At 42.7% G+C, this 27,779-nt stretch overlaps 1 protein-coding gene across 1 annotated transcript in view; it reads left to right on the top strand.

The window, feature by feature from the left end:
- The window catches only part of Slc1a3 (solute carrier family 1 member 3), a 76,775-nt gene extending 49,782 nt beyond the window's left edge, over positions 1–26,993 (top strand). Inside the window, exons 4-10 of the mRNA XM_028767554.1 lie at positions 10,273–10,477; positions 11,957–11,999; positions 15,650–15,942; positions 18,364–18,597; positions 19,127–19,321; positions 22,287–22,421; positions 24,724–26,993. Coding sequence (XP_028623387.1) covers positions 10,273–10,477; positions 11,957–11,999; positions 15,650–15,942; positions 18,364–18,597; positions 19,127–19,321; positions 22,287–22,421; positions 24,724–24,931 — 1,313 coding nt within the window. The 3' untranslated portion in view covers positions 24,932–26,993. The remainder of the gene's footprint in view (positions 1–10,272; positions 10,478–11,956; positions 12,000–15,649; positions 15,943–18,363; positions 18,598–19,126; positions 19,322–22,286; positions 22,422–24,723) is intronic.
- Positions 26,994–27,779: the final 786 nt, after the last annotated feature.

The raw sequence follows: 27,779 nt of genomic DNA, 5'->3' as shown, positions 1-27,779 counted from the left end.
GGTACTGCTGCTGGGTATGCTCACAGTGGTCCCATGCAGGCATAGGCTGCTCACAGTGCTTATGCTCCCAGGCAGGGTGACTCCCGAAGACCTGGCTTTTCTACCCTCCAAATTTTATTCTAGAGTCCTCCTCTGCAGCTGCTTCTTCTCCCCACCTTATCTAACCATCCGTCTCTCCTCACCTACTCAGTAAGTGTCCTCTCACCCAGGTTCTGGAATCAGATAAATGAAAAGGAGAAGTAAAAAGGAAAGGACAGGACATAACTGTTCCTAAGGATAGTGGAGGAGGAAGTTTATTGTAGATTAGTGGGAGAGCATAGCCAGAGACAGGCACATCTGGGAGAGACCAATAGCCAGAGACAGGCACATCTGGGAGAGACCATATGGGAAGATTGGGAAGGAAAAGGAGAGAGGAAAAACAAATACAGCAACCAGGAGGCCAAAGGTACAAAAAGGGGTACGTAACCAAAATGTCTGGATTATTTAGGGAAGAGCCTTTAGGTGGAGGGCAGCCCAGTCCCTAGGCTGGAGAGTTCATGGAGAGTGGGGTATGTAAGCCACACCCTGTAACAGGTAAGGACTGGGGCATATAGGGAGAACATGGAGACCAAGTCCACTTTGATATGTTAAATAGGAACCTCAGCTCCTTGCCCTGAACTTGAAACTTAACAGGAAATAGCTGAGCAAGGTTTATTCTGATTGTTTTTTTTTTTAATGCACCTTTTAAAAATTCCTAATTTCATGTTTAGGCTATGAACTTGAAGCTCAGGCCCATTACAAATTTGGTTCTGGTTCCAGATCCTTGGCATGCCTTTTGACCCTAGAAGGTGTCCACTAGATTGGGCCTGCACTTTATCCTGCCTCAGCTGTTCTTCTAGGAAGCTAGGTTAAATTGGTTTTCAGCATCTATGCTGTTTTCGATTTCTATAGGGCTTTTATTGAAGTTCATTTTCTTCTGTCAGGGACGAGCCTTGTGTGGGAAAAAAAGGCACTCCCCCTTGAAGTCTGACATGGTCTGCACCCCACTACAGACATCCTTCGGTAAACTTTGGACAAGTGGAGACAAGTCGTAGAATCTGATCACGGCCATTCAGCATTCTGACAGTTAGGAGACACAGTGTCGTGGTCATCTTCATAAGAAAGGCACGCAGGAAGGTCTGTTCCATAGCAGGAAACAACCCAACTGTACAGAGGGCTATTTTGGAAATTGCAAACCTACTCATCCAGTGGTTGGTTGCTAGTTGTGATTTGGGAGGGGGAAAAGACAGAGGAGGACCTCAGCTGGGGCCCTGGCCCTCAAAGAACTTCCTCTCATTAACCCAAAGCTATTGACCGCCTCGCAGGCTCTCTCTATTAGTGAGTTCGTCTACTTTCCCACTATTAGAACTGGGGGTGCCACTGGATACCTACCCTGCAGGGGAAGGCACGTCTTCCCACAAGACAGGATTATTTTCAAAGGCAGCTCTACAGGTATAATCAAGAGTCTCTGGTCACCCTACTGTCCCCTCTACCCACCACACACTTGTCTTTTTCCTGCTATTTTCCACGGCCCTGGGTTTTCTAAATCTTGGCAGGAAGACAGTGATCTCTTTGTGCGAGCCTGTTACAGTGAGGTAACCAAAGAAAGGGTCTTGGTCTGAGGCCGTCAGCTGTTACTAATCACTATTCCCCTGCCTGTCGCGGGTCCACTCGCCTCTCCCTTTGCTCTGCTTAGCACACATAAAGAAGATGAATTACTCTCTGGTTCCTCTTCAAAAAAGCATATTGTGTGGTACATTCCAATACTGTGAGCAAAGGATGGGCTAATGTGAAGGGTAAATGGGTATCTAAATCACCTCACAGGGGGTCTCGCACCCGCCGCTGGGAGCCTCTGAGAGGAGAATTTCAGAGTTGCTCCCTGTGACCATTTCCGGTGACCTTGCTAAGAGCGACAGGAAGTCCCTGGGGTAGGCTCCAGAGTAAACAGCATCACCAGAATTACAGGGCTGGAGTAGGACCAGAGCGTGGACTCTCAGGGATCTCATTGCCTGAAGTGCTGAATAGGTTGAATAGGCACTTCCAACCTAAGGATAAGCCAATAGACACTTTAGCTCTAATATCAGAGGTAGCAATGGTGGGCCTCAGTTTCCCTTCCCTGCTTCTTTCTATGTAAGTTAAAAAACAAAGCCAAACAATCCCACCACAGCTATACCTGGAGAAAAAGCAAAAGGACTGTCTGCTTAGTCCTCACAGTCTGAGGAGAAAAGTGGTTTATTTGACTTTTTTTTTTCTGCCATTAATAATATTGTCCGCTCCACTGATTTTTTTCATTGACCAATCTTTCAAAAAGTGTTTATCGTTTACTTTTCTGCACTTCATTTTTCTAGGGAACGCTGGAGCTGAAAGATGTCTTAACAAATTTTAAGGACCAAAAATCTATTTTCCCGACAAATTATATGCCATTACAAGCAACAAAGTATTATTTGCCTATTGTCTTCAAGTGTATAACCTCAGAGCTAAAAGACATTCCAGAATAACAAAGTGGCAGGTTCTTAGATACGATCAGCCATCATTAGGAAGGAAATTTTGGCTGGCATGAAAATACTTGTAATTGGGCTGGCAGAGAAAGCTACAAAGTCTTTGTCGGCCTTTGTGGAGATGATTTAACTTTCGTGAATGGCTCAAAGCCCACAGTCTCTGGAGGCTGAGGGAGAAGGGTTGTCGTGACTGCAAGCCTACTTAGGCTCTATGGTCTGTTCTGGGTCAGCTATAGCTACATAGTGAGACCCTGTCCCAGAGGGGGAGGAGAGAGAGAGAGAGAGAGAGAGAGAGAGAGAGAGAGAGAGAGAGAGAGAGAGAGAATACATTAATACATTCTGGGGGTGGAAATGACTTACTAAGAAAGAAAGTGTTTGGGGCAAGCATAGTGACAAGGATCCAAATTTGGACCCCAGAATGTACTTTAAAAGCTGGCAATGGGATACACTCTGTGTTGGCCGTTTACTCCTGGGTATGAGGCCTGTCCTGGAGTGGCCTCTTATCTAGTTTGAATGCGTGCAAGTCTAGTGCACGCTGTCATAGTCTCTGTGACTCTATATGTGCATCACTAGTCCTGTTGTGACTGGAAGATTCTGTTTCATTGGGGTTATTCATCACCTCTGGGTCTTAAGGTTCTTCTGCCTTCTCTTTCACATCAACCCTAAGGGGAGGCTGAGTGCTCCAAAGACTCTTAACTTTCTGCACATTGTCTAGTCGTGAGTCTCTGTGTTCATTCACATCTACTGCAAGAAGGAGCTTCTCTGATGAGGGTTGATCAAGGCACTGGTTTATGGTGTAACAACAATGTGTTGTTAGGACTCGTCTTATTCCTATACTTATCTAGCAGGGTAATGGGAGATTTTCCCCTATGACCTATCCCATCTCAGGTTCTTGGCTACTTTAATGTTCTGAGGCTTCCATCTCATGCCAGTGGATCTTAGATACAATCAAAAAATGCTTGGGTATTTTTTTTAAGTTAGTTTTCATTGGGGAGGGGTTGTTTTTGCTGAGAGAGACAGAAAATAAATGTAAAGTTGGGTAGGTGGGAAAGATCTGGAAGGAGTTAGGGAAAGGAAAGAATATGATCAAAATATATTATACGGAAATTAAAATTTTAATTGAAAAACCCTACAATTATATATATTTGTAACCTAAGCACTATGAGGGTGAGGTCAAAGAAAATCACTGGGCTTACTGGCACCAATGTAGCCCAAAAAACCTCACAAGCTCCAGGTTCCTCAAGAGACTCTGTCTCAAGGATTAAAACAAAGAGAAACAAATGAGGACACCTGAATCCCTCCGTTAGATTCCACACACTCACAACCCCCCCCACACACACATGCATACATATATGGACACAAAAATTCACACATACATGCATGCATACATCACACACAGAAGAAATGACATTCTTTCCAGAAATTTCCATGAAGCTTTTCTGAAGACCTGTCCCTTATCATAATGTCTATAAGATTTCTGTTTAGATGAATTTGACCAGACACTGGAAACCCAATCCCTATTCCCTTGGCCTCTTCTTGTGAAAACAAGCTAGTTCTTAGGTCCCTGGAACAGGCCAGAGTCACAGGTAGTGAAGGGAAGGCCACAGTATATGGTTCCTTTTTAAAGCCCTAATGTCAGCTGAGTGGGGATATAGCCAGTGCTTGTAAATCTGAACCTCGATGACAAATACATCCTACAGTGTGGCTGGCACTTCCATATTTGTGTCTGGGAAGCTGAAGACAACTCCAGCAAATATTGCTCATCTTTACCACGTGTGATATATTCTAGTATTTTCTGTGCTAGTTTCTTCTGTTAGTTGATTAAACAAATAATAATAAGCTATGACCCACTAAATCAACTTCAAAACCTGAGAAGTAAGCGCCTCTTCTTTAGAAGTCACCTTTCTCTGTCTACTTTTGTTGTTTGCTTATTAATTTAGTTACTTTTCTGTCAAAAGTCTTGAAAGATAGAACAATAGCAATTACCCATGTGAGCTGGCTGGGTTTGGGTGTCAACTTGACACAAGCTTGAGTTATCACAAAGAAATGAGCCTCCCTTGAGGAAATGCCTCCATGAGATCCAACTGTAAGGCATTTTCTCACTTAGTAATCAAGGGTGGGAGGGCCCAGCCCATTGTGGGTGGTGCCATCCCTGGGCTGATAGTCCTCGGTTCTATAAGAAAGCAAGCTGAGCAAGCCAGGGGAAGCCAGCCAGTAAGTAACATCCCTCTATGGCCTCTGCATCAGCTCCTGCTTCCTGACCTGCTTGAGTTCCAGTCTTGACTTCCTTTGGTGATGAACAGCAGTGTGGAAGTATAATCTGAATAAACCCTTTCCTCCCCAACCTATTTCTTGGTCATGTTGTTTTGTGTAGGAATGCAAACTCTAAGACACCATGTGTGCCCACCTGAAAGAACGAACTATACCAGCAAGCAGAGAAACTAAGACAAGAAGGTACAGATGCGGCCCAGCTGCAGCCCTGGCCTGCCTTAGACTTTCCACTTTGAGATGCCCAGGCTGACCTTGAACTTGCATTCCTGAGTTCTTCCTGAGCAGCTAAATTGTACACTACCAGTTCCAGTATGACACACGCAGTCTTTACCATTAATTTGAAACCTGTCTTTTAAAGATTTCCTCAAAAGTAGATAGAATCATAGAAATTGGCGTTCTCTTTACTGTCTAATCTATAAAGAGCCAGAAGAAAATAGTGTGATACAAAAGATGTTTGCATAGTTGTAGTCAGGGACTTAAAATGACTTGCTGGGTGATCACTCCCTAAGTCTTTTCTCTATGAGCGTTTGGCCTTCTGGTTCCAAACCCTTTGTAGGTGACTGTTTGCCCAGTACTCAGCAGTGGGCAGCTGTTCAACATACCAGGACTCATTTTTCTATCCACAATAGAAACATGAAATAAACTGTATTTTTAAGAGTTTAATTTTCCTGTCTTTAGAAATCACATAACCTTGTATTCCCATGAATACGGTACGTGTTCATCCTTGAGTTCTTTGCTGTAAATTTGCCCATCTTGTAATTCTAGGAGGGCTGGAAACAGGCGGCTTTCATTAGATGAGTGTTTGAGAGTGCATTGTAGAGAAGGAGCACATCTAAAAAAACTCAGAACCGAAGCAGAGCGATTGTCTTGAATCAGCATCTGCCTCACCCTTTTCTATCCCCCACTGGGCCTGGTCCAGGGCCCTTGGTAGAATAACGCAGCATCATGACGATACGCAGAAAGACAATTCAAAACAGAAGGTTGCTTTGGATTTCTTGTTCCAAATCCAGAGACAGGAACTGTGAGTGGAAGCAGACTGAAGTATGTGCATCTGAAAGGCATACATTTTTTAGCAGATGGGAGAGTGGAATCCATGAAAATGACGGAACCTCGGGAGCTTGGAGTTATTTATGTTCCCCTTTAAAACTTGGCTGAAGACATATTTCATTTATCCAAGTCATAGAGAGCATCGTATCAAAAAAAAAAATTTAATTTACAATTCAGAGTTCCACATAGTAGGCAGGAAATACTCCCTCTCTTCCCTCTATAAAATACCTCATGAATTTTGGTGCATGTTCACCATGATAAGCTGATTACCAAAAGACTTTCTTCATAAGTAAAACAGTTATTCTATATTTGCTTCGAGAAGTTTGCTTCATATCTCCAAGTGACTACCACCTCAGACACACAGGTGTCCGTAGCCATTTTTAAGTCTTTGATATTCTAGAACCCGCCCTGTTGTGTCTTTCTCTGGTCAGTACTTAACTCTTAAATATATGCAAGGGTTTCAGAAATAGGTACTTGCATGATGATTGGTTATTGATAAATAGATTTTTTTTCATCAGAAGCAAAATCTGCTCACAGTCAGAAAAGTCAATCACCCTCCACTCTCTATTACAGCACACCTGCCTACTCTGGGCCACTTTTCTAGGAGTGGAGGGAGGTTCACACTGCCGGATCGCCTCTCTAATTATTTCTCCCAGTGACAGGGAGTACTCAGCTTGGTCCTTGGGTAGATCTAAAGCATGTAGAGAAACGGAGGCTTTCTCTAATGACATCCCTATTGTAGCATCCTCCTCAAGCCAAGGACTATATCTCATCTCAACACACAAAGGCTAGGAAACATCAACATGGGTAACAAGCCAGCATTATGTGAGCAACTCCCAGAAGGATGTAAAACAGGAAGACGGTCTTTCAGAAGCCTGGTTTTGATCTTGCCACTGAGGTTTATTAGCTGCAAAACAAAGGGCAAGTTATTTGCTTCTCTGGGTTCTTGTTTCTTTACCTACGAAACAATATCGACAATATCTGCATTATGCCCTGTCATGGAGTTAAATGACATATATATCATTAGGATTTTATGAATGGGCCCATGGATAAACATAAAGGTTAATTCAAATCACACAAAATGTACAGGCATATTGTTGTGCCTGGAAGAGCTACGGGGGTACTTTAACAGGAATACAACAGAGGGTTGCTTTGGATTCCAGGATTCTGGTAGCGGGGCTTTTTCCTAATAAAGATGTTTGCAATGTCAATGAGCAAAAGGAAACCAATGAGCTCACTATCTTAACAACTCTCTCTGGAATGTGTTTTTCAGACATGTTAAGCTAAATACACACACGGCTCCCGTGACACACCCCACACCCATGTGACTTCCCATCCCCCCACCGCCTCGATACCCTTTTCTCCTCTATATTTTAAGCTAAATGACAAGGATGTATGCAAACTTTTCCTCTCTAAACATTTGGGACATTCCTGCCAAAGTCCCCCTTCCTACAACGTGATTTAGTGCCTTAACCTTGCCGCCGCAGACTCTCTTTACGTGTGTTTAGTCTCCGCTGGAGAGCTTGATCTCTCGTATTTCACCACGTCGGGGAGAGAGGATGGTTACCAGAGTTCAGGTGTGGGACAGGAAGAACAATCCCTGCTCACTCGAGGTTTTGTCTTCTAGAATTCTCCTATCGTTTCTGAGGTCCCGCTAGTTTCAAGGCTATTGTGTGAGGAACGACTTGTACACCTCACCCTGCTGTTTCCTGGCAACAACAAACACATGGCCTTGTTCTTGTTGGGGTCTTTAGTTTTACAAGCTGGAGTATGCCAGGAATAGAAGTGAGCAAGTGGTCCTGTGGGCACATCAGACTCTCCTTAGGAGAAGGACTTCCCTAGAGAATTGGTTAGTGAGAGCATCTTAATGGTTGAAACAGTAGCACTTTATTTTCTCTCAGAACTAAAGGGCCAATATGCAGAAGTACGGTGCTCATTTTGTGTTCGTTGCTCAGAAAATGCCTTCAGATGGTTGTCTTCATGATTTCAGAAAGTATGAAAAGATATTTTTTATGTTGGTTTTCATTCAAAACATTTTAAAAAAACAACCCTATAAACCATTTCCTGAAGATTGTGTCCCTTCACTGTGGGTACTATGATAACATTCTTATCCCTCTGTCGAGGGTGGGGGAAGGGTATGGAATCCTCCTCCTCTGTCTGCAACTTTGGATCCCGTTGCTATCTTGACCACCAGTGTTCTCTCTAAATAGTTATAGGTTGACAGTCATGGGCAGAAGCATCAGAGAAGACATCTGAGAAGGACCGCAGGATAGGAGGCAAAGGAAAAGAAAGCCTCCTCCTGGAGGAAGAAAATCCTGCTGCCTGGTACCTCCCAGCCCAGATAGCAACTATTGCACTTATACCTCTCACCAAGCAAACAGGGAAAGAGCCAGAAGGCTGATACAGCACAGTGCTGTCAAGCCAGGCAATCCTGATAGAGCATGGGCCTCCTCACGGAGCTACCATTGCAATCACAGCCAAGTCAAGATATTTTGGCGCATGAATCAGACCTGAGAGTGAAAATGGGGATGAACACTTCCTCTGAGAACAGATTAGCCCAATTTTAACTGGTTGAAGCTCTGAGCGGTGCCATCTCAGTAAATGGATACTCAACCCTGGGTTTCAAAGATAAGAGGTCAAGTTCATGCACTAAATGAAGCCAGTCAACCTCCTCTGTGAGGCTGCTGTTGGTCATCTCAGGGCAACACGTTAACCAAACTTAGTTACATACGGTCTAAGTTTGAGTCTGCAGTCTACTTGCTAGTCACTAAAATCTTAGACCTTAGGTGCTATTAAGTAAGTGCTTATGAAAATTATAAATGATATAACTAGATTATTAGAATTATAAGTTGAAAGTCATAACTTTAATCCCTCCTTCAATACCTTTGTATCAACATTTTTTAGGCAAATCTAATCACTCACTTAACAATCATAAATACTTTTTCCAGTATTTATCCTAAATTTGTTTGTATAAATGTGGGCACTGACATTGAAATATATTAATGGGTCTGGAGAGGTGGCTCAGTAATTAAGAGCATTGGCTGCTCTTCCAAAGGACCCAGGTTCAATTCCCAGCAACTCACAACAGTCTGGAACTCTGGCTCTAGTGAATTCACTATCCTCATATAGACATAACATCCAGTTACACTATATGCACATAAAATAAAAATAAATAAATCACTTAAAAAAAGAAATATACTGTTATCTTTTAGTAGATTTATAAAGGTACAACTTAGTTAATCATGGAGCTGGACAGATGGGTCAGCACTTAAGAGTGCTCTCTGATACTCTTGAGGACCCAAGTTCAATTCCCACCACCCACACTGGGCAGCTTACAACTGCCTGTAAATCTAGGTCCTGAGAATCTGATGCCCTCTTCTGGACTCTGTGAGTATTTATACACACACACACACATACACACACACACACACACACACATGCACATAAGTAAAAATAAGTCTTAAGAAACAGTAAATAAAACAGTCTGATTAGATTATATTAGTAATTATATTTTAGCATTGTAATAGAATTGGGAGGATAAAGGAAGGAAGTGGAGAAACCGCTGAGCAGACAGGAGATGCCATGTTCTTACAGCTGAGTTAGTCTGTTGAGGGTTGCTTTCCCACTGTTTTACAGACTGACAAACCCTGAGGTATATCCCATTAGCCTATACCCCTGGGAGCCCTTAAAAACCAAACATCCTTTTTCACCTTGATTAACACTTAGAGTTTACCTTAAGTAGACTCTGAATATTTCTTGAAGACAGAGAGCCATTTTTAACCTGTCGTGAGATGGCCCGTGGGATAGGATAGAAGAAGACAGTTTACAAAAACGAGAACTCCACAAAACAAAACAAAACAAAACAAAACAAAACAAAACAAAACAAAAACATCATTTGAACTTTATTAAATGGGATCAAACAAAACAGCAAACAACCAATATAAGAACTTTAGCTTTTAGGACCCAAATGTTTGCCTGAAGTTCAAATTGATGACAGATTGGCAAGTGCTTGTAATGAAAACAAATGTTATAGAAGAGAAAGGTACCCAGAAAACTACATGAAATACATATAAAATAGTAATTCTTCACGAGGAAACTTAGCCTATCCTGATGGAAACAAGTTTAAGAAATTCTGTATACATATTCACACACACAAACACACACTGCTTACACCTATAGTAGGTTTCCCAAGTAATAATAATTGAGGGAAGAAATCAATTGCACCTCAAGTTTTTGGGAAGCTGGTGTTACTTAGCCACATGAAATCAACTCCTGGAGTAAACATGAGTGATCACCTAGTCATTGACAAATTCTCACAGACAGTACTTCTGGGAGGGATGGGGAAAGTGAGCGTAGGAGGAAGTGCTGATTCCCATCGTCTTCCACTGGAGACTCCTTTGGACTGACTTCCTGAAAATCTTCTGTTTGCCTTCCCCAGGAATGGCGGCCCTAGATAGTAAGGCATCCGGGAAGATGGGGATGCGAGCTGTCGTCTATTACATGACCACCACCATCATTGCTGTGGTGATTGGCATAATCATTGTCATCATCATCCACCCCGGAAAGGGCACAAAGGAAAACATGTACAGAGAAGGTAAAGTCGTGCAGGTGACTGCGGCAGATGCCTTCCTGGATTTGATCAGGTATGTCCTTGAAAACCGTCCCTGGGGTGTGTACTCTGACAGCCCAATCCCTCTTAAATTGTGGGATCGCCAACCAAACTCTCAAAGAGTGTTTGGACAGAACCAGCCTTGTCAGGCTTGAAATAGAAGTCACATCTCTCCTTTCTTCAAGCAGAAGTTGATATTGGGTAGATGTCTTCTGATCCCACATAAATGAGGTGAGATGATGAAGAAATGGCTGATCTGGAGAGCCCTGCTGTAGGCTTCAAAACCGTCGGCACTAAGTTCTCTCCACTGTGCCCTTCACCCTGGGATAATTGGATAACTTTTTTTTTAAGATTTATTTATTTTGTGTATATGCATACATTGTCACTGTCTTCAAACACACCCGAAGAGGGCATCAGATCCCATTACAGATGGTTGTGAGCCACCATGTGGTTCCTGGGAATTGAACTCAGGACCTCTAGAAGTACAGTCAGTGCTTTTAACCACTGAGCCATCTCTGTAGCCCCAATTGGATAATTCTTAATGTTCTTTTCCCAAGTCTTACTCTATAAAGCCAGTTTCTAGCAAAGTGTGACCCGTTCCTTAGACTCCCAACTTAAAATGAGTCTGTATCGTTGTTGTCCATTGCAAACAACAGTATGGCTCAGCTGGGTCTTCAGTGTTCATCTGACCACTCCTGACTAATGCTCCTGCTTTTATACCATTTGCAAAGGAAGGGCCTGGCAGGCTAGGAGTGAATGTTGAAGGATGCTCTTCAGTAGTGTTTTATAAACAACTAGACGTTGATTACAATTAAATCTTATCTATCACTTGCCATGGAGTTGATGATCATGGACAGAAGCCCAAGTTTGAGCCGGACATTTTCCTTAATTCACTCCACACTCGCCCTTGCATCAGCCGGCACCTAGCGAGACTCACACTACATCTTCAAGAGGAACTTTGAAAGTCAGCATGCATGCGTTGCAAACTATAATCTCAGCCCTGGGTGACTGTGGCAGGCGAATCATGCATGGGTGGGAGGCCTGCCTCAGCCAGGCTACCTAGCAAGACCCTGTCTTTAAAACAGAGTCTGGGAGGCTCCAAGGTCTCGTGAGACAAGAAGGAATCTGTCTTGTCATCAACCCTGTCTGTGAAGGGACACAGGAAGGAGCTGTAGAGCCCAGAAGGAGCTGCAGCTGTGGGAAACAGGCCCCAGGGTAGGTGCAGTAACTGCAACCAGCGGGAGAGCTGTCAATCAAACTGAACAAGGGTGCTGATGGAACATGGATATGGCCTTTTTATTTCTCACTACTGTGTAAGCTTCCTCGGAAAACTATGAATTGCGTGGACCGTACCTAGGAACCACCGCGCCTCCAGCTTCAAGTCACAATTTCTGGGTTTTGCATTTGCTACTTGATTCAGTGCATTCCTTACCTTAGACACATGAGAAGCGGTATTTGAGGGACAATGATACTGTCGGGGAAGTTTTGCGAATGACTGCTGTTCTCTTTGCAGGAACATGTTCCCTCCCAATCTGGTAGAAGCCTGCTTTAAACAGGTAAGTGCTGTCCAGCGACCAAGTCACCTTTTAAATTCTTCTTGGGGGATTAGAAAGATGGCTCAGTGGAAAAAAAAAAAAAAAGCCCTGTCAGCTCTTCAGCTCTTCCAGAGGACCCCAGCTAGGTTCCCAGCACCTGTGTCCAGTGGCTCACAACCCCTAGGAACTTCAGCTGCAGTAGATCTAACCCCTCTGGCTTCTTCAGACATCTGTATTCACGTCCTCATATCCATACTCAAAACACACACACATACACACACTTAAAAATAATAAAATATGTAAACTCATCTTGGATGTAGCAAGCCAGTAGGGCCCTCTTCTCCTACCTTCTCATTTCTCTGCAGTAAGAAATACTTCTCTGACCAACTGTATGGAAAGCACCAGGATTACCTGGGAAACTTTGGTGACGATGGTCCTTTGCTTTTATTAAAGGTGGCCTACTTGCCAGGCACATTCATCTTGCAGACAACATTGGGTCTACTGGGTTATTTTAAAGAGGATTAATTGGGAGGCCCTCTCTTTCTTCCTCTCCTTATGTTCCTATTCAAAAATGCACCAAAGCAAGCCAATTCAAATATGAATAAATACATTGACGACCTGCTTTAAAGTTAGACTATTCTATTTCTGGATTTGATTTAAAAATCATTGATCTACTTATTAGAAGTGTAAGAGGAGCCTTCGGGATTCTAAAGATGTCCCATATCAGAAAGGGATGGCATCATCGTTTAAGGAATGCCTGCTGTGTGCCAAGCACCAGTGGTATATTTAGTCCTCACACGAACATGGTATCACTGTCTTCATTTCACCCGTGAGGCAGCTCATTTATGAGAATGGGGGATTATGTAACGAGCACAAGTTCTCACAAGTAGTAAATGGCAGAGCCCAAATTCAGATCCATATGTTCCAACCTCTTCCCACCACTCCATGCTGCCTCCCAGAAAGCAACCCAGAGACTCCACCTGGAGTGATTGGTAGGGTACAGTCCCTTCTGCCTCACATCTAAGCAGTTCTTGGCTCTCTACATGGTGGACACAAATATCTTCTCACATTGGGAAACATAGTTCATTCTAACCCCCTTGATTAGTAAAGCTTTGTTGCCCAAGCTATGAAAAGGAAAACATGCAACAGATTAAATTCTACTTCCCAAACACCCTTACATGTGGTACCAAATCACCAAACCTTTAGTTTGGGACATACAAAATAAAACCAAACCCTGAGCTGGGCAATAGTGGTGCACGCCTTTAGTCCCAGCACTTGGGAGGCAGAGGCAGGTGGATTTCTGAGTTCGAGGCCAGCCTGGTCTACTGAATTCCAGGACAACCAAGACTATACAGAGAAACCCTGTCTTGAAAAAAAAAAAGAAAAAGAAAAAGAAAAGAAACAACTCAAACCCTGACCTTATCAAACACTGTATTTTACATATGTCAGACAACATCGCCTACACACACACACACACACACACACACACACATGTTTAGACTATTTGTAAAAGATAATGCACAAGCAGATTGAAAGATTCAAACACACTCCTTTTTAAAAAGGAAAAAAGAAAGAGAGAGAGAGAGAGAGAGAGAGAGAGAATAACAATTCCAAGGCTAGCCTGGACTACAGAGTGAGTTCAAGTCTGGGTCATTTAATGAGATATTGTCTCAAAGTATAAAGTAAAGGGCAGGCAAAATGGCTTAGCTGGTAAAAGCACTTGCCAATAAGCTTGATAACTTGAAGTCAATCCCTAGGCCCCACGTGTTGGAAGGGGAGAACAAACTCTCCCAAATTTCTCTCTGACCTCCACATGGGCACCATGGCGTGTGTCCCTACCCCCACTAGATAGATAAATACAATAAAACTTTAGTTAAGTATATTTAATTTAATTAATTCAAATAATTAAGATAATTTAAATAAAATAATATTTGAAATACAATACATATTTTATAATATTTAAATAAAACATTTGAGTTATATATATATATGTATATATATATATATATATATATATACATACATACATACATACATATATAATAAAAAGGGAGATGTGGACACAGTCTAGGTGTACAGTGCTTAGAGAGCACATGAAGGATGATGTTTAGTTCCCAGGACCACAAAAGTCAAAAATGCTCAGCCAGGTGAAAAATCTAACTTTCTTTATTCAAGAACTACAATAACAATAAATAGTAAATCCGTTTCAATTTAACCAAGCATCCCAGCATCATGGGTCTATCTGCTCATCTGTAGGCAAAGGTGACAAGAAAAATGCTGATCTCTAGATCTGTTAGATGAGAAAAGCGTTGAACTTCACAGACTTGCCTTCAGCTTGTATGCGCTGGCGCCCTGTGAGGGGGAAGCAGACGTGTTGCCCTAAGACATAGTTGGTTTAGACTAGACTGCAAATAAGGCTGCAGTTTCTGAGTAGGCTCTAAACTGTGTGCAAAGGTACAGAGTAGGTGGATTAAGACAAAACGACCAGACTTGAAAATGTAGCCCAGAGAATCCACAGAATCCACAAATACCCGGGAGTGAAGAGACTGAGAGTCGACTGTACTCGAATTTTATGTGTTTTTAAAATAACCAACAATCTCCAGTATTGACAGCTGACCATGTCCTTGTTTGGAGACAGTGGTTTTCCAACAGACCAGAAAGTCTCCTGCTCATTCTTGGTACAAAAATAGCCAAGCGCTCCATGTGTGGTCGTGCCTTCCTAGATTCTTAACCCAGTCAGCATTCATCCACCATGACTCAATGATGCTTTCCTACCAATGCTATAAGGCCCGGGTGGGAATTTCATTTTTCTGGAGCTCAAAGGGGGGCAGTCTTAATTTTATTCACTGCGAGTTCTCAGCACTGGCTGACTGGAACATCTATGCAGGAGTTATAAAGTCAAGGGTGAGAGGTAAGGGGTCATGGGTTAGCTTAGGAGAGAAGTGGCTTAGAACAAGCAGGTTATCCTTACCACAGAACTATTAAGGATTGGTGTTTATAATATCAGGACTGACTTGAAGACTTGAGGATCTTCCCTCCCATCCTCTGAAGTTTCCAACCAGGTCTAATCCCAAAGGCTGTTGTCACTGAGCACCACTAGTCCACAATAATGTTATACACCCTTGTGGTACCTAATGTGGTCCTTGCCACAACCCTGTGAGGTAAAGTGTCTATCCTGTTACGTAGCTGTGGGCTATAAAATGAAAGGTGGTAGGTTATTTTTATGTATGATCCTACTGCATGATGTCCATAGAAGGCAAGAGGATTCATGGGTATTTGAGTTTGGGGCTCTTTGAAAAATCTTATTATAGTCATTCTACCAAAAGTTCAAAGGAAAGCAGAGATGTGTGCGTATGTTGTGTCTAAGATCTTTACACAGATATCCCCTCTTTATTGTAATGTGTTATGTACTGGATTCAAGTGTGTGTGTGTGTGTGTGTGTGTGTGTGTTGTGATTCATATGTATTTCAATGGTTTGCGTCAGTGTTGAGAAACAGGGATTTGGCACAAATTAGATAAAACATACATAGGTGGGTAGATATAGACACTGTCTATAACACTACCCTTTGAATACAAAATTACATATTATCAGGATAGAAGATTACATATTATCAGGACAGCAAGAGAGCTTAACAATCACTCAATTCCTATTATGCTTCTTATTTTTTAAGTTTAAAACCAGCTATGAGAAGAGAAGCTTTAAAGTGCCCATCCAGTCCAACGAAACGCTTTTGGGTGCCGTGATCAATAACGTGTCAGGGGCCATGGAGACTCTAACCCGGATCCGGGAGGAGATGGTGCCCGTTCCTGGATCTGTGAATGGGGTCAACGCCCTGGGTTTAGTAGTCTTCTCCATGTGCTTCGGCTTTGTGATCGGAAACATGAAGGAGCAGGGGCAAGCGCTGAGAGACTTCTTTGATTCTCTTAATGAAGCCATCATGAGACTGGTAGCGGTGATAATGTGGTATGTATTTCTGTGTGCTCCCTAGCTGTGTATGAGAGGCTTATTGCATTCTGTGTCTGTCTGTCCTGAGAACGACACCACCAAGATGGATACTTATAGTGATCTTCCTGCAGAAGCCAGAAGAAAGTCAGTGTGTTTCTGGCACTGCACAGGCCCTAAACCTAAATTTCCTTCCTTGTTTTGAAAAGGTTAGATTCCCATACCCCATTCATCCGCTTACATGCGCTTGGTTATTTATTCACACAGTTCCTGAGTGTCTGCTCTATGATTAGCATAGAGAACCAAGTGTACTAGCCACAGCAGCAGAGAGCAGAGAGGGTACTCTACATCTCACATGCTTCTAAAGGAAACAAAGAAAGAATAAGCAAATATATATCATATTCCTGATAAGTGTGGTGAAAAGACAGAGAGAAGGTGTGCCATCCACCCTGGGTGGTACAGAAAGGCTTGAGGTGACTCTTTCTGCTCAGATCAGAATGACTAGGCACACCCTGTCATACAAAAAGAACATCCCCAGTAGGAAAAAAAGCAAATATAGGCTCTGAGCTCATTGGGGTGGGAGTTGGGGGAGTGGGGGATAAGTTCTCCCTTCTGTTTGAACCCTAAGAAAGAGAGTATATGGCAAAGCTATAGCAGCATCCAGGAGGACTCAAAGGAAGTATCGTGGACTGCTAAGCCACAACTTACAACAAAACTTCTCTTAAAAAGATTCAGGGCAGGAGACAAAAGAAAAGACTAAATCCAAAGGGAAGGGGAGAGCATTCACTTTGGAAAATAAACTGTCCCCAGCAGAGAGAGAGAGCCTTGCTTGGCTCAGGCCTAGTGTGGGAGCTGCTTTTCTTTCATCCTTCATTTTTAATATCTAGGGTCCTTCTTGGCACCCGGGGCAGGAAGGCATCAATCGCTAAGAAAAGCGTTCACTCACCAACATGATTAAAAATATCTTTTGTCTCTAATGCCCACAAAGCCCATAGAAATCCACATCTTTTTGGAGTTTGCACAAGACGAATATGAACTTGGCACAAAGGCAGGTCACAATGTGGTCCCCACAGGAGCCTTCAAATGGAAAGCTCCTTTGAAATCCTGGCCGGGCTGAAAGTGGACATTTATCTTCATATTATTAAAATCCCTCCACCTTTCACCTCTTCTATGAAAGGAGCCCATTCAAGGCTCTTCTAGCTATACATTTGCCTACCCACTCAACATTGAATTATGACATTTCTGAGAACAGGTACTTCTGTGATTTCCTGGCCTGCATTTTTAAAGGACCTTTGAAAGGAGCATTGTATTTCTCGAGTTGCGGCAAGTCCCCCGTACTTCCCAGCAGACCCTCCTCCTCAAGGGTGATTGGCTTCTGTCTTTGGCAGTATGTTTTTGCTGTAGCTTAGTGCACACATCACACAAAGGGAGTTGAAAGTTGGCCTTTGAGCAAGTAGGGCTAGTTCAGTGTGAGTCATCTTGGGGTCAGTTGCCCATTCTTGCAGGGACTGTGAGTAACAGCCTGTGGATAATTACTTAATTCAAATGCCTATAACCTGACTGTAGTTGCACATCCACACACTTTATTAATTTTAATAGCTCTGGCTTTATTTTATGGCCTTCTATTTATGGCAAGCGGTACTAGTATTTAGTTTACATAGTAACATAAAATTTCCTGTGAAAGGAAATTTACTTAAGTATGAAAGGTTACTTGAAGAAAATTAATGAGTGATATTTTAAGTGGAACATAGTTATGGAAGAAAGCAATAAAAGTGGCCCTACAGCAAGTAGTTCTCAACCTTCTTAACACCGCAACCCTTCCTCTTGTTGTGGTGACCACCGATCACAAAATTATTTTGGTTGCTACTGTTATGTGTTGTAATGTAAATTTCTGTGCTTTCTGATGATCCACTGTAGCAGAGTAAGACAGTTAAGTGTTCGTCTAACACACTGGCATCACATGGCATGGCATGCCATAGCGTGTTGCCTGCTTTAGCTTGGGAAGCAGGCTGTGGTGTGGAAAATGTTCTGAAAAGCGTGGTATTGGTATAGTGGCTTGTTCCCAGTACTTAGCAGGAATCAAGAGGGAATGGGAATTGCAGGCATCTGAAGACCCTAACAGAGACCTAACTGTGTCTAGGAAAATGGAGGTGAGAATCAAAATTATTCTCCTTCCTAAAGTCTAAGGCCAGTGGGGATAAGGTGGTGGTATCCTAGAGCAATTCAGAGTAAAAGGAAGGCCCGATTTAGAGATATCTGGGGAATTTTGTGTTTTAAATAGAAAAGAATGACATTTGTAGTTTCTACACATCTTAGCTTGGAAATCCCCTGTCTTTTCCGTTTCGTTTTGTTTTATTCCTTTTTCTCTCCTACTTGGTAATTTACATGCAACAAGTTATAGGAAAACAAACTCCCAGTTGAGCATGCGTTGCTTTGTCATAGGTATGCGCCTCTGGGCATCCTCTTCTTGATCGCAGGGAAGATTGTTGAGATGGAAGACATGGGTGTGATTGGGGGGCAGCTTGCCATGTACACAGTGACAGTCATTGTCGGCCTCCTCATTCATGCTGTCATCGTCCTGCCTCTCCTCTACTTCCTGGTAACTCGGAAGAACCCCTGGGTTTTCATTGGAGGGCTGCTGCAAGCGCTCATCACAGCCCTTGGGACCTCCTCAAGGTATGTGTGTATACACTCGGCTTTATTCCTCTAAAAGATCATGTCTAAACCTTTACCTTGGATCTGAGCCTGAGGGCTGGGGGTAAGTGGAGGCATTTTGTTTTGGGTTTTAAATTTCAGGAATATTGAATTGGCTTTTTCACCTCTGATACGAATCTTATCTCCTTGGGACCCAGAAACGGCTATCTGTAAATCCGTTTAGGGGCAAAGGGAAAGGGAATGTCCTTTCCTAACCACAGGCTTCCTTCTTCCTTGACATCTGCCTGAGAAAAAGGGAGAAAACAACGTGGGGCAGGTATCTATGATACGGGAGTCATCCTAAGTAATGCCTCGGAGGAATCCAGGCACAGATGAGTGCCCAAGTGCCCCTGTGAGGCCACGGCACTACCCCTAACCCCTAGTACTTTAGACAATGCTGACCTAGTCAGGACACGAAAGGGGAAGGAACTGTCTGTACAGAAGAGTAAAGACAAAACATAGAACTCCTGGGGGGATCCTCAGCTGACAAGCCCTGTTTTGCTACCCTCAGTTCTGCCACCCTACCCATCACTTTCAAGTGCCTAGAAGAGAACAATGGTGTGGACAAACGCATCACCAGATTTGTGCTCCCTGTGGGGGCCACCATTAACATGGATGGGACCGCCCTCTATGAGGCTTTGGCCGCCATTTTCATCGCTCAAGTGAACAACTTTGACCTGAACTTTGGACAGATTATAACAATAAGGTACAAGGGGAGATTTCTCTTCATCATTTTCTTCAGAACGGTTTTAACAGAGGGGAGTGTGAGCCTGTTGGGTGAAGACATTGGTTGGGAAGGGACCACACGAGAGTAGGAGGTTGGAGTTAGAGGGAGCCATTGTATTTCTCGGCTTTTAAACCTAAGGTGTGAATTCAAATAATACAGAATTGTATGACTTGGAATGTATAATTTATCTCTTACCATATCACTCTAAATCTTTCAGTAGGTAACCATTGTCCACAATTGATTCCCAAAGACTTTTCCCAATACAAGGATATGTACGCACTTCTTTTTAGTAATTAACGATACCACTCGCACCATGTGCTCCTTGATTGGTTTGTTTATCAAATCAGAACTTACAAATGCATCTAGTTCGTTTTTAAAAGTACCTACAAAATATATAGTACAGATAATTCCATTTTAAAAACATTAAGTTATACTGCAATTTTGAAAACATTCAACTATGTTTGTAGGCAATATTGAAAAATGAAAATACACTTGGAAACTAGATTAACTTATTCTCTTGGGTTGATTTGTAGGCAGTATAAGGTGAATAACAGATCATACAAGTAAGGCTGAGAACTCAATTTTATGGAGAATCATTTAACCGGTATTTAAGATGGCCAATGAAAAGTAATTTTCCTATTTGTGCTTTTCTCAAATCTCCCAGTTTCATTCTGCATAGGAAGCTATCATTCCTAGCAGCTTTCCATGTAGTCTGCAAAGATAGTCCATGTGCGCATGCAGATCTACCTCTTTGCCCTTTCTTACTACTGGAGTAGGCATGACAAGCCAGAAAGACCAAGGCAATGAACAAGAGGCTTTAAGACACCTAGTCCCGTTATTGCTGTGGGCTTGGGTTAGCTAATATTAACATTATTAGAAGTCAGGCTTTTGTTTGTGCAGTTCTTTATTAGGAAAGTTACCTTATCCATAGAAACATTAAAACAGTATTACAATATCCTCTACTGAGATCTAGAAATTAATATTTTGCTATTTTGTACTCTCCCTCTTTTACTCCCTCCTTCTCTCTCCTTCTGTTTCTCCCTTCCCCTCTCCTCCCTTCCCCCTCCCTCTTTCTGTTTCTTCTTATTCCTGTCATATTTTGCTTACACCATTCAGCATTCATCTCCTAAAAATAAGGATATTCTTCTATGTACCCACACTAATGGAATCTCGAAAGTACTTCCAGAGTACCCGTCTACCTTCGGACTTCCCCTAAACGCCCCTCCCCAATGTCTTTTACAGTTTTCTCGTTCCTCCAATAAACAGTGAATCTCGATTTTATGCCTGAAAGTATGTCTTGTGATGTCTTTTAATCTCTATCACTCACCCCATATATTCCTGATATTTATCTAGAAATGGTTTCCTGTATGCATATAAGCCATTAGGAAAGGTAATAGCTGTAGTAAACTTTAGCGTCGAATGGTGAGGATAGGCTGCCATGACCAGGGATCGCTGGCTGACTGGGAATCAGGAGGCTCACTGTAACCACCCTGGAGGCTGGAGAGCAGTGTCTTGGGACACTGTAACCTATTCTCACATGCATCTTGACATATTGGCTAAAGAGACCTAAGTTAAGACAAAGGTTCAGCTGCATGTGAGCTAATAATGAAAATGGTATCAGTGACCTAAACAAGACCTAAAGAAGATACAAATACACTCCCTTTAAGGTTTGCTCCATAAAGCCTTCAAGGCTACTTGGAGTTCCACATTGTAAGGGACAAAGGCTGCAGTTGCACAGTTTCTAGGTATCTCCTTCACCCGGGCGATCTGTGGTGGCTTTTCTTTTTTTTTTTTTTTTAATTTTTATTTGTTTATTATATGTAAGTACACTGTAGCTATCTTCAGACACTCCACAAGAGGGCATCAGATATCATTACAAAGGGTTGTGAGCTACCATGTGGTTGCTGGGATTTGAACTCATGACCTCTGCAAGAGCAGTCAGTGCTCTTAACCTCTGAGCCATCTCACCAGCCCCTGTGGTGGCTTTTCAACACGGCCAAGTTTTTGACAATGGGAAGAGGAGAAGTCAGAGGTTGGCCAGTCACTTCCATCTGTGCTTCATGTGCCAGAATTTAGTCTGTACCCCAAAGGAGGCTGGGGAATGTAGTTCCCATTCCAGGTAGCCACACCAACTAGCCATTCTACTGCCATAGCATGGAAGGACTATGAAGAATCATAAGTGCTTTACCCACAAACACATTGCTTTATTAATATTGCTGTAGTCTTGCCAACACTTTATTATTCCCGAAGAGACATTTTCACACTCTAAGCATCACCCTATCAAATAAGTCCTAGACACTTAACATACACACAAACTGGGTCCATACTGACCACACACACACACACACACTACAGGATTCTGTTCATAAATCATTCTGCTTTTTGAAGTAATAAACTTAATTTTGTGGCCACATCAATCATAGAAATTTAGTCGCTTGAATAAGGCAATTATTAGAAATAAGTTGTCGCTATAACTCTATGGCTCTTTGAAACTCAAGTTCGCCTGTAAGTTTCATTGCATTGCCGGGGTGAATCCAGGGCCTCAGGAGTGGTAGGCACATGCTCTACCACAGAGTCACCCACCCCTTTCTGTTGCTCTTTATACCGTACAAAATGATTTTAAGGACATAGAAAAGAATGTAGCCACCAATTTCTTCACTTAAAAAATGGTCACAAAATAAAGCCTACTTCACTGTGGGCCACCACACCATTGAGACCGTCAAATGAGGCAAAGGGCGCTCACCGTATTAGCCAATGCATAATAAAAAGTGCATGATCAATTTTAATTAGTCTGACCATTAACTCAGTTAATTGTTTGTCTCTGTATTTATTTCCATCCTTCTAAGGCAGGTCCTCCACTCAAGTGCGGGAGCACGAGTCTTGCAAGGTATTCTCTCTACTAGGAGACATTTGTAACTTTTCGGTTTTGTTCCTCTGTCAACAGTATCACAGCCACGGCTGCAAGTATCGGGGCAGCCGGGATTCCTCAGGCCGGTCTGGTCACCATGGTCATCGTGCTAACATCTGTGGGCCTGCCCACGGATGACATCACACTCATCATCGCAGTGGACTGGTTTCTGTGAGTATTTGGGGGACTGTGTGCTGACACACAGATCCCACCCGCAAGCCCGATCCAATCCCCTCTAGCACCCCCACAGTTCTACAATGATATCATCCTAGTGAGATTGCAGAAGAACTGAGCGGAAGACACACTGGCTTCTAATGGGATCATCCTCATCACCAGACCCCCCCAGTCCTTACCTAGAGTCCCAGCCTAACTCCCCCACCTCTCAGCCAGCAGGTGGGGCACATCTGGCTGCTTTCCCTCCTACTCCATAAAGACCTAGTGTCTGCAAAGCTGACATAAGTCAGCCAGGCTCTCTCTGGATTGCACAACACATCCTCTCAGCAGCTGGAGCTGCAGACCCCATGTGCCAGCTCAGGCCTTTCCTCCCTGTGCTTCCCATTACAGTGAGATAATGCAGGGCAGATGTCTGAGACCCATGAGGTGAGGAATAGCTGGGCAAACAGTGGGAAGCGAGCTTTTATAAGCAAGTGAAATTGATTAGAGGCTCTGAGGAAAATCCCAAGAAATCTACTCTACACGTCCCCAGACCCCACCATGTCTTTAAGCCTTCTTTCCTCACCCTTCCAAGGACATTGTCTGTCCTTTGTCTCTCATAAATTCCCTTCTACTGGGAAAAAAAAATTGTTTAAGGGATGCTCAAAGAGAGGACACATTGGATGCCAGAGTCCACGTGTGATGATATCACTAGAGCTAGGAAGAGTCCAACAGTGTGCACCAAGGCTAGAGGACAGAGCTCATCCAGATCACATGGATCAGCCCTGAGCCTGTGACAGTAGTCAGCCTACCTAACCATTCTAGTTTCCACCATGATCTCTGCCTCCTGCTGACACTATAGGGATTAAATTCAATGATGGGTAAGGTAAGCCTATGGCCTGGTTCCGAAGCATCAATTGACCGAAACTTTGGGGCTGGGGATGTAGCTAACTTGCTAAGTGCTTGCCTGGTGTTCACGAGGTTCTGAGTTCCTTCCCCAGCACCACGTACACTGAGAGGGATGGGAGGAGGGAGGATTGTTCAATCCTGTAATCTCAGCACAAGCAGAGTTCAAGGCTAGCCTCCTCAGCCACATAATGAGTTCAAAGGCAGCCTGGGCCAAATGAAAACTTGTCTCAACAAAAGCAAAAAGGACTTTGGAAGGATGCAAGCTTCTACTCTCGAGATTTTTCTTTTTCTTTTTGGTGTGAGCCCTGGCTGTCCTTGAGCTCAACCCTCTAACTCACAGAGATCCACCTGCCTCTGCCTCTCAAGTGCTGGGATTAGAGGGGGTGTGCCACAATAAATTTTCTTTTTATTTATTTTTTTTAAGTTAGAATGATGATTCATTGTATGTTGACATAAATAACAATTGTTGTGAAAAAACAATCGCTTCTAAACAAAAAGGTTAGTGAAAGAATGTTGCTGGAATACATTTTGTGAGTCTCCAAAATGTCTTGGTTGACATCAGACAGCTCAAACTATCCCAGTTCAACTATCCCAGATCCCACTCCTGCACCCGGTGTGCTGTGCTATAATATATCATGGAGTCTATGCACTACCACAAATTCCTGAGTAAATAAGAGTAAAGGGATCAAATGAGTCCATAGTATTAGTATAAAATTGTTTTTAATCCCAGAACGCTTCTCCAAGGAGACTCTCTGTAGCATGCTTTGAGAACTATTAGTATAATGGAAGGTGAACGAAAGAAAGAGAAAATGTTAAATACACCCGGAAGGAGGGCTGGGGAAATGACCCAGCTGGTACGATTGCTTGCTGTGTGCTTGTGGGCTTGAGATCCATCCTCAGTACAGCGCCGTGTAAGAAGAAGCGGAACACAATGGCATACACATTTCCAGTATTGGCCCTGGAAAGGCAGAGACAAGAGGACCATTGGAAACAGCTAGCAAGCCAATCTAGCTAAATCTCCAGGTTTAGTAAGATGCCTTATTTCAAAAAATAAGGTGGAGAATAATTAAAGACCACACTACCGGCTTCCACACATGTGCATGTGTGCACACACACACATATATACACACATACACATACAGAGATTGAGAGAGAGAGAGAGAGAGAGAGAGAGATCCTCACTGTTCACCTTCTGTTTATAGCCAGACTAAATAGCTAGAAACTAATCACTTCCTTGTGATTAGTTGTAGGCGTTGTGTGTCCAAGTCTGAAATCGATCCATTAAAGGGGTACACTACCCAGAACTTAAAAGATACTTCTAAAGCCTTCTCCAGCCAATTCACAGTAGAAGCCAGGATCTGGTGGTTTTTATGAGACCTTCTCTTTTCCTTCCTTCCTGCCTCACCTGCAGGGACCGCCTCCGAACCACAACCAATGTCCTCGGTGACTCCCTCGGAGCGGGAATTGTTGAGCATTTGTCCCGACATGAACTGAAGAACCGAGATGTTGAAATGGGGAACTCCGTGATTGAGGAGAACGAAATGAAAAAGCCATATCAGCTGATTGCCCAGGACAATGAACCGGAGAAACCAGTGGCAGACAGTGAAACCAAGATGTAGACTGACACAAAAGTGTTTTCTTAAGCACCAGGTGTTGGAAACTGTTCTACAATGTATCCATCTTTCTGAACTCACTAACCCAGTGAGCTCCTCTTTCCTCCCTACTCTGATAGGATTGGAAAATATCCAAAAACAAAGGAGGGCTCTACGGCAGCCGAAACGTATTGGTTTTAGCCCTTATTTGACATTTTTAAATCATTTCATATTATTCTTACCAAGTAAGTTACTATAATCAAACACAGTTTCAATATTACAAATGTAGATGGCAAACGATCTCGTGCGATTATTTTGTAAGTAAAAGCATTAAGCAAACGATAGGCTACCAAAAAAAAAAAAAAACATTTAAAAAATCAACTTTCAAAATGTAAAAATCCTTCAGAACACAACTGAGTTTTACTCTTAAAACATAACAACTTGATGAGCAATTATCAGTTACCCGTTGGGTGTTGGGTCTTCCGACTCCAGTTCTGACTTTATCACCGTCAGGACAATGCCCACATGCACACAGCACAGCTGTGACGGGGAGCAGGGAGTAAGGCTCCCAAATGGTCTTGAGTGAGCCTTGTCTCATCTCTTGGCCTCAGTGTTCTCAACCAGAAAATGAGTGACTCCTAGAGACCATAGGCCTCTCTAGCCCAGACTTCTGTGACATCAGGAAGGACCCTGCTCCTGTATAACATAAGGATCTCAGACAGGACACTTAATGGGAGTGGACATTTCTCTCTAGGGGCAGGCTGTGCGTGGCTCACTAGATCCTGGGTCCAGAATGTTGGCTATACAAGTAGACAGGTGGAAGGCCATCTCAGGAGGCCACCCCTTTGGCCTGTGGTTCTGTTTTATTTTGTTTTCCAATACCGGAAGCACTCCCATCTTGGGAACTCTTTCTGAACCCAAGGGAAGAAAGCCTCCCACCACCTCTTCCGCTAACAATTAGATGTTTAGGAAATAAAGAAAAGACTAGCAACTAGCAATTGTGCTCATGGTCTTGCTAAAGAGCCGAGAAAAATAAAATAAAATATGGCCAACATTACAAAAGGAGGATCCTTTTTAAGATCAGGAAAAGCTGGTTTTCTTTAAGGACCAAATGGAAAGTTACATTTCCACCTTTTTCCGTTAGCCTAAACACTTTGTCTTCCATTCCTAATCAGTCCCCAAGGAACAACGTATGACACCACTTGTTTCTTATCTCACTGTCCAACCAACGATGTCTCTGGGACAGATCTATAAGCTGGGTGGATGGTCTCATTTCTGAAAAAAAAAAAGTTTTTTTTTGCTGTTTTTTATTTGTTTGTTTTGTCTTTACTATTTTAACCAGAACTTCTTAGAATGACAAAACAACATACTTCTTTGTATAGAGATGTCTCTTGACAAATCATTCAGAAGGCTCATCTAGAGTGGAGTTTGCTTGTTTGTATCCCTATCCCCAAAAAAAAAGAAAAATGAAAAAGAAAAAAAATGGCAGATGAATCAGCATGAAAATAACACCACTGAGAATGGAAGAAAAGACAGCAGGAGAATTCCTTTCAGGCAAGGCAACTCCCAGGTTTAAAAGAGATTATTTTTACTCCTTTAGGAATATCCAGTCAGAGATACTCAGTGGGAGCCACCCGACAGTACCAGCTGCGTCAGACTTTCTGACCGAAAGTGATGACTGGACATAACTATGCTAACAGACTGAGCATCTAGAATTGAATCTCCCAATCTACAGTTAGAGATGATTTTTAGAGATCTTGAGCATTCCATGTGTATAAAGGTTAACACTAGGCTACGGTGGAGTAATCATTTAATGGCAAGCTCTATTTGGGAAATACACTACAGAGGTTAATCTATGTGGCAGTCATTTTGCGACACTAGTAGAACCAACCTTAATCACGTCAAATTAATGCTGTTTACCCCGTGTGATATATTTTTTTATACTAACCATTTCTTATGGAAACAGTTCCCCTAGGGTGATCCTTTTGCCGGTCCATCACAGGCTCTGCATATGTATGTACCCACTGTGGACTGGGAAATGTCACTTTGTAGATGTACTTTCAATAAAGAAAAAATAGTTTTACATTAATGTATTTGTTTGTTGTTATTTTTTTTCCCCGTTGATGGAAATATGGTAGTGAGTTCAAGGAGTGTGCTAGAGAAAGATACCTCTCCGGACAGGAAAATCTTGACAGAATCAGCTGGGGGAATTAGCCATGAGGTAATATTCAATGACACGCTCATTGTCCTAAAATAGGAGGTCAAAAGGAGGAGAAGATGAGAGACGCGTGGTGCTAGGACACTTGCACTTGGTTGCCCGGGTCAGATTCTGATTTCTCAGATAAAAGGAATCATTTCTGTGTTGGGATTAGGAAAGCAGAACTCTACCATGGGGCTCTTTCAAACAGAATGATTTCCTCCAAATTAAATAGATTTGTCTCTGTGATTACCGCTGCCATTTAGAAAAAGAACGGGATTAGATCTCAAAAGGCATTTCAAAACCAGCCCCAGTTACAATAACCACTTATGGAAGACTATTCTCCTCCAGGCTTCTTAATAAAGAATTGGTGAGTAATATCACAAAATCTCCAGCTTGAAGTTCTAGCTGTGTATCCTTTAATCTCGCTGGCTACCAGCAGGGGGCAGTCACCTACAGAAAAGTTTCCTAAATAGAGCCTGTGGAGTCTAAGGCCATCGATGGGGAGACTTCAGTAGAATGACTCATGCTTGATATTAAAAAGTTTAGCATATTTGCATTTTTCTTCATTTTCATCAGTTTCCCTATAGGATATTAGGAGGTTTGTCTTATAAATCACTGTATTTGAATCTTTTTCTAAGTCATAGATGATATTCACATAGCTAATCTGGGAATAGG

This window comes from Grammomys surdaster, unplaced genomic scaffold, assembly GCF_004785775.1.
Source record: "Grammomys surdaster isolate TR1022 unplaced genomic scaffold, NIH_TR_1.0 174, whole genome shotgun sequence".
Classification (NCBI taxonomy): Eukaryota; Metazoa; Chordata; class Mammalia; order Rodentia; family Muridae; genus Grammomys; species Grammomys surdaster.
This window is presented reverse-complemented; position numbering and strand designations above follow the sequence as displayed.